Raw genomic sequence first — 12,317 nt, forward strand, 5'->3', positions numbered from 1 at the left:
CATACAGTTTCTCATCTCATTAAGAATTTCGTGTCTGCTATTCCAGAGTCGCCGATGATGCCAGCCGAATCAAAGGTGGACGCCTTGCGTGCAGCCATACTCGATGTGGCCAAGCGCACGGAAAACCTTCTGTCTCGCCAAGCGACCAATCCCGGTCATCGCATGCTTGTTGCTCTTGCAGGCGTGCCAGGCGCGGGAAAGTCAACGGTGTCTGATGCGCTCGTCTCTGAGCTTGCTGCGCGAGGGATCAAAGATGTTGCTGTTGTACCGATGGTAGGAGCCAACCGCAACCCGCGATGCTACATCTCTGACGAGCACTAGGACGGCTTCCACTACACTCGGGAAATCCTGTCGACTTTCGATGATGCCGAAGTGGCGTTCAAAAGGCGTGGAGCGCCGTTTACATTTGATGCGAAGGCGTGTGTGACGCTTGTCAAGACACTCAAAGAAGCTCCCGTCACCAAGGATGGCGAAGCCGACATCTGTATTCCTGCACCCGGCTTCGACCATGCTGTCAAGGACCCCGTGCAAGACGCTATCAAGATCTCTTCTCGTACTCGACTTGTTATTGTTGAGGGCAACTACACACTTTTGAAGCAAGACCCATGGGATCAGATTGCAGAGATGTGTGATGAAAGGTTGGTCATGGTCATATCTATCGCCTGGCGGATTGGTACTGACACTCTGTAGATGGTTTGTCGACGCGCCTGTGGATACAGTTCGTGATAGGTTAGCACAACGTCACCTTGCTGCTGGCATCGAGACGTCGATGTCAGCTGCAATCGCACGAGCAGAGGAGAATGACATTCCAAACGGCGAACTGATACGATCCATGATGGTAAAGCCGGATGTCATCATCGAGAATTGAGGAATCGTGCCATTAAGATCGCGCCTGAGGTCAGAACCCGGACGTAGTGAAATCCCAATCGAAGGAATTGAATAACTCATTGGACTCAACGGACCATGGAAACGTACTCAAGGCGTCTTTGTCCAGCTCCAGATCCTGCAGTGTACCGGAGTCCAACTCGCCGTCAGACACCACTTGGTCAAGGATGGCCACGCAGCGGGCTGACAGCGAATCCCCAACAAGCCGTTCACGGAAGGTGGTTCGGGCCAAGCGAACATCGTCGTACCAGATTGCAGTCTCATCAGCGCGGGGGAAGCTGATGATGCAAAGGGTTATTACTAGTGCCGCGTGGAAAAGGAAGTACCTGTAACTGCATTAGCATATGTGTTCATTTCGGGTCCAATTCAAGTACTTACGTCGCGTACCAGCCCTCAAGTCTATTCAAGTCCTGTGTTGCATACTGATGTATCGAAACTACTGTAGAATGCGCAGCTTCAAGACATATTCGCTTACAGTCCTCTTGGCTTGACTGCATGGCTAGGTCTGGGATCTGACCTCGCTCGGAGATGGCTCGGCGCAACAAGATCTGTCGGAATATGATGATCTTGAGATTCCAGAACCTCCACCACAGCCGAGAGCGAGCGAATGAATACCACGGAGCCGTAGATCTGGGCGCATGCGAAAGCTGGAAATATGTCGGAACTGTATGTGTCCACGCATCCATGGAAGCGTTCAAGGCGAGAGCGGCCTCTGCAGAGAGCCCGGGTTCGGCTAGTAGTTTGTTTGAGATATGGTTCGTCTGTAGGTGGAAACTACTCTGCACTCTGAGAGAGGAGTATATAGTCGGTTCGTCAACCTCAGTGGGCAGCGTCGTGGTTTGTGGAGTAAGTGACTAGCATGGGTCAGTTTCGCGACGGCTACAAAAACTTCGCTGGACGGTCATACCTCGTCGTGGATGTTCAGCACAGGATGGACATCCATAGTCTCTTGGTCAGGCAACATGATCGCGCGACCGAATGTCGTCGAAGCTCCACTGTCGAAGATGTAGAGACCCCACCATACTCTACGTCTCGTCTCGCGCTCTATCAGGGTGATGTTCCAGTGAGGAAGTTCTCTGTGAAGGGCTAGACTGAGCGCTGTGCGAACGCCGAGGCCCAACAGATTCCATCCTGTATTTGGGCTATTGCGCTTCTGACTAAGGTTGCTCAGAAGTATGAGCGCTTGTACAGAAGTCAGGCTGGCAGCCTCAAACACAGACTCTTCCTGACCCAAGGTCAAGGCCCGGCGGTATAGATAGTCTTCCAGCCCAATTTGATCGTTATTCAACGACCACGCGCCAAGTGCTATGATCGCATGAGAAAGCATGTTCCACGACTTTTTTGAGGGCCGCGGGACGACTTCATGGTACTGCGCCCGGAATGTTGCTTCGTGAACAAATGGATAGACCACGTGGTAGTTGGCAAAGTAGGCATCGATCAAGCTCGATGAAAGCTGTGTTGTGAGAGCTGCATGCGAGATGTGCGATGATGCCAATACATTTCGAAAGGAAGCAGATGGAGTTGTCACACTCTGCTGAGGTCGGGGGACAGACTGGTGCAGGAAGCCGGCCCAGTCGAGTAGACATCGAAGGAAAACTACCCCTGAAGTCGAGCCTAGATAGTTTCAGTCACGTGTTTTGCTCTTCGAGTGAAGCAACTGACCCAGATAACCTACACCAGTAGGCTCGACTGACAGGGCTGCCATGCCATCAGTCAGCCCATCGACATTGACGTCTTCCTCTTGCCAATTGAAGCCATCGACATTGTTGGGTACAGCTTCAGGTAACGCAGGCTCATGTGTGCTTGAGTGGGTGCTGCCCTGGGGGCTTGGTGCTACTTCTGGCGTCTGAGACTGAATGAGAACCGATCGTGCAGAGCCAGCCACATTTGGAGATGACAACAAGTCCTCAATATCAACTCCAGGTAGCAACTGCGTGACCAGAGACTCCAGACTGTGCAGTCGCTTCTCTACACCCGTGAGGTATGCCCGTGTCAAGGGTGATCTAGCGACTTTGCCACTGTAATGGCAGTGCGAGCCGCTATGGGCGCAGGAAGTGCATATTGGCGCATCTTTCGAGCACTTTAGCTTCTTCGCGCGACAACGATCGCATGAGAGAGCATCGCGTGGTCTTCGGTGCTCCATGCATGGAGCTTCTCTAGTGTGCAGAGGTGGGGGCGGGATGCGGATGCAGAAGCATCGCCGCCCACCTTGGAGTGCAGCTCGCGCGCTGATCTATGCCGAAATCGGCCCGAAAGGCCGCGCACCTCTCGCGTCCTCGACTCCTGAACAACAGATCATCGACTTCGTTGGAAGCAGCAGGCACCACACCCGCTCATCGTCTCCGTATGAGATACTGTCGCGATATGCAGTGCGCACTACCTGTGAAGTCTGCAACAACACCGCCGCATGTACTACATCCGCTATAGCACAGAGAAGGATCACAGTGTTGCGGAAATATGATGCATCCTCTATTACAAGCTATCTCTGATTCGCATAGGCATTCGAATGTACTCGCCGCAAAGATGCAGCTACACACAATTTGGGAGACAGTTTGCGCAGCTCCAAACTGGCTACGAGGCCCTGTCCCTGCCAACAGTTGATGAACTAATCATCGCTAAGGTTCGCCGTCTCCAATCTCTCGGACAGATGCCAAAGCCAATCCTCAAAGTGACTCTTGCCAAAGTCTCTACCTCTTGGAGCATCGTACATGTTAGATCTCCATCTGCCCGACAACGATCCAAAGTCTGCGTGAGAGGCTGGGTTGTCTATCAGGGCCTTCATCTCTTGTGCATTCTCCCCATCTTCGCCCACACAGATGAGCAACGCCTTATACGCCCTCTCAGCGAATACACTTGCTCGCGCCTCATCACTATGAAAGAGACTAAGCTGTACCGCATAACAGTAGATATCTGCCTCCGGGACTTTGGCAGCACCTTTAAACTCCTGGAAACCATCAGTATGGGCTTGCAGTCTCACTCAGCGTGATCACGTACCTTGTTCAAGAGTTCGACTATCTTCCGAAGGTCGATAAATGCCTCTTCAGGCTTGAAGCTGGCACGATCTGTTTCAGCAAATGTGTCCTGAAGCCGAGAGATCTCCTCACGACGCGCGTCGCTGGCATTCCGATGAGTAGCTGAGAGCGAGCAGATTGCGCACGAACAGTCGAACCCGAAATGCTTCTTCAAGTAAGCTTGGCGAACACTGGCACTTCCAGAGTCGGTGTAGCAGATACTTATCTCTTCTCCAGCGCTGAGATCGCGAGTGACGTGGATTGTCTGCATACCCGTGGAGTCATTCCAGTTGTAATGACTATTTGGAAGACAGCTGTGATTGATGAAGCTGATGGTAGGAAAGATTGCAATGGCAGACAAGTCGCTGCCGCAAGCCATGGAGTTTGTTTTGAAGATACCGCCGAGGACATACTTGCCAGTGTAGCTGTTGTGAAGGGAAAAGAACTGTCGCTGCTGAGTCTTGTCTAGGGCCTTTAGATCTCGTGCGAGTCGAGCCTCCAGTTGCTCGTTGGACATGTTGTTAGGTATCATGAGCAGCGGTTTCTCGGAGAGGATACGAGTGCCTTCAGAAATGGCGGAGCGGGCAACCAGGCCCCTGCCTTTTCCGGGGATCTTTCGAACGTCGTAGAGTGAGGAACTCATCGTATGGGATGCGGCGGTAGTCGAACTGACTGCAGAAGTCAACTATAATCTCCTGCAAGCGCCGATGCTGTAGTAAACTTTTGTGATCTGTACGCTCTTATCTCGCTTTGACAAAGAAGCTACTGCGCACACTGTGTTGCGAGTGAGGGTAAGAGAAGGGTAAGGGTCTAGAAGAAATGCATTGTGAGTGAGTGAGTGAGCTTCCTACACCAGCTAAGCGCAAACCAGAATCTCATCACGCTGTCAAGCCGCTCTATCACCGCTCAAAACCACTGTTTGCTCATACCCAATACAATCACCCTTATAGGCTCCTGTCCAAGGATATCTCACACCCTCAAGTTCGCGGATTGACCTGATCACGACCGCCAGAGCCAATCCTCGAACTCCGCCTCGTCCCGACCTTTGGGAACCGCAGTCTTGTTAGTCCTCCATCGCTTCGATGCTCCAAAGTTGCGGTGTGTATTCGGGCTTTTCTGGAAGTCCTTCATCTTGCGTGTCTCCGGGTTATCGTCCCCCTCGCATAAGAGCCGGGCGTCGTATCCTCTGCCCGCAAAGACGCTAGCACGAGCTTGATCGCCATGTGTAATGGCGACCTGGAACGCATCGTAATACAATCTTGCATGTAAAGAGGTGACGCACTTGAACTCCTCGTTCAGGACACGTACCATTTCTCGGCAGTCTGCTAAGACCTTGACCTAAATGACACGCACATGAGTTAGCGAATGTCTTTCCAGCTAACACCGAGCCGGTTCAAAGGTTTCGGCTAGCCTTAGTTGCTGTACGTACTACAGTGCGTCAGTAGGTATAGACTCGAATGGGGGTGATCAAGGGAACGTACCTGGGCTGTTCATGACGCGGCTCGGGTCACCGATGTCTGCATCGAGTTGCGCGATGCGGGTGCGGCGAGCATCACTCTTCTGTCTTTTCTCAAGTGGAAGCGAGCAAAGACTGCAGTCGCAATCAAACCCGAACGAGCCTCTGAGCTCAGCGCGTCGCGCCTGGTAAGTCTCAGGATCTGTATAGCAGATTGTGATCTCTTCTCCCGCTTTGATGTCTCGAAGGGCGTGTATGGTCTCGCTGCTTGTCGTGTCGTTCCAGCTATGATGGGAGTTGGAGTCGCAAGAGTGATTGATCAGGCAGATAGTTGGATACACACCACCGATCGGCGAGCCTGGTCCACATGGTAAAGCATTGGTCTTGAAGATACCGGAGAAGATGTTGTTATTGGGATAGTTGTTGTGAAGACCGAGGTACTGGCGTTGTTGGTCCTTGGCGAGAGATCTCACTTTCGCCAATACAGCATTATCGACCATGTTCGCTGCGGAGACTAGAGTGAACAACGGCTTCTCACACAGAATGCGGGTTCCCTCTGGTATATCGGCGCACGCGACAAGGCCGTTTCCCTTTCCCGGGATCGATCGCTTTTCGTAGAGCGGCGACGGCGATTCGTCCGCGTGGGATGAATGTGTATCGGAAGACATGTCGAATGGACTATAAAGGTACGAGAATGGAATTGGATACGTTCCGGGGTTTAAAAGATGTCGTAAAATATGATTGCTATCATTTAAGTAGGCAGGCTTGCAATCTGTCGATGAGCAAACGGGGCAAGCCGTCGCGCTTTGACCTCTTATGTGAGTGACTGCCTGCGCTGCTGTGTAACCTCGACTATGCAGTCTCAAACATTGGCTGCTACATGCGGGGTGAAACGCGCATAATACATACATGAGAGTACACTACATCTCTTGATCACGTATATCGACTAGGTACTTAGGTAGGAACTGAGGAAGTGACAAGTCATTGCCAGCCAGAGACCTCGGGATGTTCGCCGTCTATGGGCGATTACACGTTCGCGTTTGTCTCGGGTCTTGCAGTAAGAGACTACATGAGCTCCTATCAACATAGCTATGTGTCTCGTAGTTTCATGTGGACATCTTTAGGGCTTTGACTTTTGGGATGTACTGTCTGCAACTGCCAATCGCGAACAAAGTAGGGTAGCATTGCATCAGCCTTGGCAGCCTGATCCGGCGCGACCTCATACCACAAGCTTCTGTCTACGCATCAGACAATGGTGAGCGTCGCCTTAATTGTTGGACTTTTTACACGTACGTAGCGCCAAGTATTGGAGTATGTACCACACGACACAGTTGTCTCTCACATCTTGGGCAGCATTCCATCGCCCTGTGGCTTGTTGGCGTAATGACAAACGCGCGATCGCCGGATCTGTCAGGAGGACTCGCACCAGAAACAAAGGATCGCGGCTCGGACGGGCACCGTAACGAGACGAATTTTGGTTCGAACGTGGATCCTGAAGGCCCAGTCTTTACCCTGTCCCAGGAAAGCGCAGTGCAGCTGGGCACTCTTAACCCCGAATCACCCCTTCATTCTCAGAATTACCACAACACATTCATTACTTGAAATGCCCAACATCTGAGCGTTTGCGACCAGCGATCACGTCATATCACCTGTTACAACACTTACCTTCCAACCCAGCCTATTCCTACCCTTGATACCTTCCTCATTCATCCCGCCGGCTTGGAAGCACCATTATTACCAACATGTTCATCATATTTAACCTTGTCGCCTCCGTGCTCCTCTTGTTGACTACCTCTGTAGTCGCCCAAGGTGTCAGTCCCGACTTCACACCCGGTCGCTGTTCCTTCGACGCCGTCGTCACTCAGGATTGCTGGGACGACCACGAAAACACTTACGTCGATCTCTCACCCGTTTATGATGGCGCTGGCAACCAATTCATGGAGCAAACTGACTTCATTGACTTGACCGATGGAGAGACGCTCACGGGCGTGGTTGCTGGGAAGAAACTGAAGATTGGATATGAGAGGGACAGCATCGGATGTGTGTACTATCGCGGGCCACTGGAATTGCAAAATAACTGACGCGAGATAGTCATCTACGGCGACGCTGAATGGCCTAATCAGAATGGAGACAGCGAGTTCAACTGCACCACTAAGCCGTGGGACAACCTGCCGCTGGACTGCAACGATAGTGACCGCAATCATCGAGTTAGTACCCAAGATACTCTTCTGCTTACTCCCACTGACCATTCTTGAAGTCTCAAGCCCTGACCTGCGAATTCGACTGCACAAAGCCCGAGTCAGACTTCACCGTGAAGCGCGCGCGCTCCGAGGCGCTCCCCGACATCCTTTCAATGCCGCCCAGTCCAGCCGCTACCAACTCAACCTCTGTGGACTACGCCCCAGGATTCTGCTCCTTCAAACTGCAACTCTTCCAGCAGTGTCTTCACACGCCCGCTGAAGGCTGGCACAACCAGATGCTTGGCATGCTTTACAGCGTCGAAGACAACAATCGCAAATCCGTCGCCACGTACCCCGAGGGGACCGGTCGTATCGACAAGGGTGCTGTGAGGCTGTTGGGCATGGGCGGTCTGATTGTAGTCTATAGCCCGGACGACAGGCAGATGTATTTTGCGTTTGAGCCGAAGGGTGGCTACTGGAGCACTCTGACTCAGAACACCCCGGATGCGATGGGCATTTGCTCTTGGAACCCGTGGACGCGCGCCGAGACTGGCTGTGATGAGAATCACCAGAACGATCACCCAAGGGTAAGTCATCCTGGGATTGCTTGATGGTACGATGACTAACGGCGTTGCAGCTTTCGGACATGACCTGTGGGTTCTGGTGCTAGAGAACCCGGGGTGAAGCCAGCGATGGCACATTGGAAGGATGCACCATTGGCGTCATGTTGACATTGACCGAGATGGCTGTCTGGATACATTGCGTGGCCATAGGGTGTTGGAGGATATGTTGAAGGTACTCGTCTTCCGGCTTAACAGGTGCTAAGCGTGCTGGTGTTGCATGTATCCATATCTCCAGCTGAAAGATAATCCTGCTTTCTGTCAAAGGCCTGTATGCTTTCTACCTGGGTACATGCTTATGCAATTGTGCGCTAGTAGAAGCTATGGCATGTCATCGAGACGCGACCTTTGGCTGTTCGTGACGCGTGAGTAGCGACAACATACATCCCAGCCACCAACCGTGCCAGATCGAGACACGGACAAAGACGACGGATATGACGTTCGTGGTCTCCGCTCACTGCCCATTGGCCGGATTGGGTGCTGTGCCACGCGCAGAGTGCACGAGCAGATCACATGCCGCGAGCAGCAGGTACAGCCAGGACGCATCGGTCGCCCTGACGTAAGCAGCGGATTGCACGGCCACACTCAACGCGTGACCCGGCAGTGGATCGTGAGGTACCCGAGGGAGTTATGGACTGTTACGTGGTGTTGTGTTCAAGATTGGAGGAGCGGACACGCCATTCCGTAATAGCCAAAGCCCCCGCGCTCGTGACCCGCTCCCGAGTCCTTCGACGCCTCAGTACCGTAAGCTCAAGTCGACGATAACAAATAGCAGAATTACGCGGAGTCATACACGAAGACCTTCCTGTAGGCGTTACCGTTGCGCACACTCGCTGCATATTGCATGCAGGTACCGTCTCGCTGGATTGAGGAGCCTCGGCGGTATTCCAGCCCTTATCAGAGCCAAAGTCCGCCAGCTCTCAGCCGGTGCAAGCCGACCGTAATCCACCACCACCATGTCGACGGCGGGCTCCAACGCTTCTCCACCGCCGCGCACGCAGAATGCCCAGCACACGCGCACCTACCAGGCCTGCATCCCGTGCAGACGCAGGAAGGTGCGATGCGGTACGTTGACGCTGCAGAGTGCTTATCGCGCAATTGCTGATATCTCCAGATCTTGGCCCGGTAGACAACCCACACGACCCGCCCTGCGTGCGATGCAGGAGGGAGAGTAAGGAGTGCTTCTTCTCTGCGACACGCCGGAAGCGCAAGGCCGACGGCGAGGACGACTATGACGAGGTCGACGACTACGAGCTGCGCAATGGCCGAAAGCGCCAGCGCTCAGATGGCCTGCCGGAGCCTCTGATCACCACGACGACCAACCCGGCGTACATATCGCAGCCTCTGACCCCAGGCGGCTCCATCGGACGATACGAACCGCTGCGACGGCCGAACACGTCGGGCGGCCGCCAGCAAACGCCCAACGAGGAAGAGGACCAGAAGGTGAACAACGAGACGGTCGCGACGCTGCAGGCAGGCGAGGTCTACAGCGGCCACGATGCGCTGAACCTGCTGTTCGAGGCGGCGGGCATGAACAACCACCACCGCACCGGAAGCAGCTCGAGCATGCAGCGACCGACCCTCGGCAGCACCCCAGGCTCGCAGACCAACTTCGCAAGCCCCCGGCCCAACACATCCCACGCGCGCGCCAACTCGCGCGCCACCGTTGAGCCCTCGGTCGATCCGGCTATACAGCAGCCCATGCTGCCCGACCCTCCGAACGAAGCTGCCTTCGCCGACGCCGTGAGAGCCTGGTCAAAGTTCCGCTTTGTGCGCGCAGGATGGCTCACGGCAAAGGAGGCCATCGCATACATCGACTACTTCTACGCCTTCCTATCGCCGCTCACACCCATCGTCGTGCCCGACTACCGCGATCATGCCTTTCATGCAAAGCTGCTCAAGGAGGAGCCTATGCTAGTCATCACACTATTGACCATCTCGGCGAGGTATTCACAACCCAGCGGCTCTAGTGGTGTTGGCGCAACATCTCGGTCATACCTCATCCACGAGAAGCTATGGAAGTACCTGCAGGGCATGATAGATCGCATGATCTTCGGACAAGAGCAGTTCGGCGGCGGCTTCTGCGGCGCAGGCCAGCAGCCTGGCTCCGACGTGAACCCTCTGTCGCGGAAGGGCCTTCGTACACTTGGCACCGTCGAGAGTCTGATGCTACTTACCGAATGGCATCCTCGCGCGCTGCACTTCCCTCCTGGCGATGACGACGACGAACTCGTTCTACCCGACGACCCCTACGAGGCAGGACCAAAGGCTGATATGTACAAAGGCGTGGGCGACAAGCGCATCGACAGCTGGTTAGAGCCGTGCTGGCGCAGTGACCGCATGTGCTGGATGCTGCTGGGCAATGCCATGACACTCGCTTTCGAGATCGGTGTCTTCGACGAGACGAACGAGACCGAGTTCGAAGAGGCAAATCAGCACCTCTCGCATGCGACAGTGAAGGCCTATTACCGGAGGAAGAACCATCTTCGCGACTTGCTCATCATATACGTCACCCAGACCAGCGGTAGACTGGGTCTCACCTCTATGCTTCCCAAGCTCGAGCGGGATGAGAATCTGGTCGGCGGCCCCTCACCACTTGAGCTCTACAAAGAGCGCATCAGTCGCATCAAAGCTCCGCCAGCTCAGTTTGGGATGCGCTCAGATGGCCAGCGCCTTCCGCTCGAATCCATCGCTACGCAGGAACGCCATGCTGTTCAAGATCTTGTGCTCGACTTCTGGGCTCGCATTGCCAAGGTCATGGAGATGGGTAACCTGAAGTTGTTCTCCAATCGGCGCAAGACCAGGGAGTTGCTCAAGTCGGGAGGCTACGAGGAGATGCTGAAGTTCTTTCAAGGGCCATTGGTGGAGTGGAGGAAATGCTTCGATCGAGCCCCCCAAGGTAGGATTGTCATTGTACTATTCTCACGTACTCCGTCTGACAACCTCTAGTACCGGCGCAACTTCGCCACGTCCTCATCATCGAGTTTGAGTACACGCGTGTATATCTCAACTCGCTCGCTCTCCAGGCTGTGGTAGAACGCTGCACACACAACACTCCGCTACAGACACATGCTCAGCCCAACGGCATGAACGGACGCACTCCAAACAGCAACGGCAATGGCACCGGTAACGATGACGGCGGCGCTATTCCTTTTAGTACACTTGTCAAGTGGTACGCGAACGATCGCCACTACATCAACGAAGTCATCGATGCGTCACGCAACGTACTGAAAGTTGTGGTGGAGGGTCTGCATCCTGGTGGCTATCTACGGCATGCGCCAGTGCGCACGTTCTTCCGCATCGTCAGTGTGGCCATAATACTGCTCAAGACATTTGCGTTGGGCGCAACCGAAGAAGACGTGGCCGTCAGCCTTAGCCTGCTCAGCGACTCAGTTGATGCCCTACGAACGAGCATAGTCGACGACGTGCACGTCGGTAACCGCTTCGCTGACCTCGTCGAAACCCTGACCCACCGCATCCGTTCGCGCTTCGTGCGCCTGGCTGCCAACGGTTCGAGTGGCATATCCCGCGCTGGGAGCAAGAGCCCGAATCAGGCACCATTGATGCCTCCGCCCGCTCCACTCAACAACACCAACCACCTTGCACCGGCATACATGGGATCACAGCAAACGGGTTTTTCTGGTACTGGTACCAGCGTGCCCGGCTCCCCTAGCATGGGCCTCGGTGCAAGTGGTCGCGCGACACCTCTTTGGGGTATTTCAGCCGAGCCCTATGACCCCAACAGCAACTCCATCAGCATCATGCCGCCGCCTGGCAACTATCAGAACTACCAGAACAACAATACAAATAGCAACAACTCCAACGGCAATAACAACACCAATTGGAGTCAGTGGGCGAATAGTGGTGCGAGCTGGGGCGCCGGTCAAGATCAGGATTGGCTTGCGCTACCACTTGACCCTTTGCTGGATCAGTGGGGTGCGGAGATCAACCAGACGGCCATGGGACCGGATATCGGTGGTATGGACATGTTAGATATCCTTTTGAACATGGGCGGACCGCCGGGTAGTGCCTAGGCTATGTGTTCTGGGCCATGCGGACGGGAAGGATGATGAGTTTTGTTACGAGAGAATGCGTCAAGGTTTCATGGTAGGCTGGGATGCCACGATGTTACGAAAATTTCGCGGAGATGGGATGGCTGTCTACA

General features: G+C 54.2%; 4 protein-coding genes across 4 annotated transcripts; 2 read left to right on the top strand and 2 right to left on the bottom strand.

The window, feature by feature from the left end:
* Positions 1-57: 57 nt before the first annotated feature.
* Positions 58-868, top strand: J4E87_009066 (uncharacterized protein; the record flags this gene model as incomplete). Its single annotated transcript, XM_049380646.1, has 3 exons — positions 58-273; positions 322-638; positions 691-868. 3 exons carry the CDS (start codon positions 58-60, stop codon positions 866-868), a joined length of 711 nt encoding a protein of 236 aa, XP_049229709.1.
* Positions 869-2,509: 1,641 nt separating this feature from the next.
* J4E87_009067 (uncharacterized protein) lies at positions 2,510-3,028 on the bottom strand (the record flags this gene model as incomplete). Its single annotated transcript, XM_049380647.1, has 1 exon — positions 2,510-3,028. The coding sequence occupies one exon, from the start codon at positions 3,026-3,028 to the stop codon at positions 2,510-2,512; it is 519 nt and encodes a 172-aa protein (XP_049229710.1).
* Positions 3,029-3,858: 830 nt separating this feature from the next.
* Positions 3,859-6,020, bottom strand: J4E87_009068 (uncharacterized protein; the record flags this gene model as incomplete). The annotated part of the gene is made up of 3 exons (XM_049380648.1): positions 3,859-4,568; positions 5,205-5,234; positions 5,378-6,020. 3 exons carry the CDS (start codon positions 6,018-6,020, stop codon positions 3,859-3,861), a joined length of 1,383 nt encoding a protein of 460 aa, XP_049229711.1.
* A 1,074-nt stretch (positions 6,021-7,094) lies between these two features.
* J4E87_009069 (uncharacterized protein) lies at positions 7,095-12,186 on the top strand (the record flags this gene model as incomplete). Its single annotated transcript, XM_049380649.1, has 7 exons — positions 7,095-7,392; positions 7,444-7,559; positions 7,610-8,119; positions 8,170-8,185; positions 9,181-9,207; positions 9,267-11,051; positions 11,102-12,186. 7 exons carry the CDS (start codon positions 7,095-7,097, stop codon positions 12,184-12,186), a joined length of 3,837 nt encoding a protein of 1,278 aa, XP_049229712.1.
* Positions 12,187-12,317: the final 131 nt, after the last annotated feature.

The sequence above is a fragment of the Alternaria ethzedia genome, assembly GCF_023757985.1.
Source record: "Alternaria ethzedia strain BMP 0044 chromosome Unknown scaffold_31, whole genome shotgun sequence".
In the NCBI taxonomy this organism is placed as follows: domain Eukaryota; kingdom Fungi; phylum Ascomycota; class Dothideomycetes; order Pleosporales; family Pleosporaceae; genus Alternaria; species Alternaria ethzedia.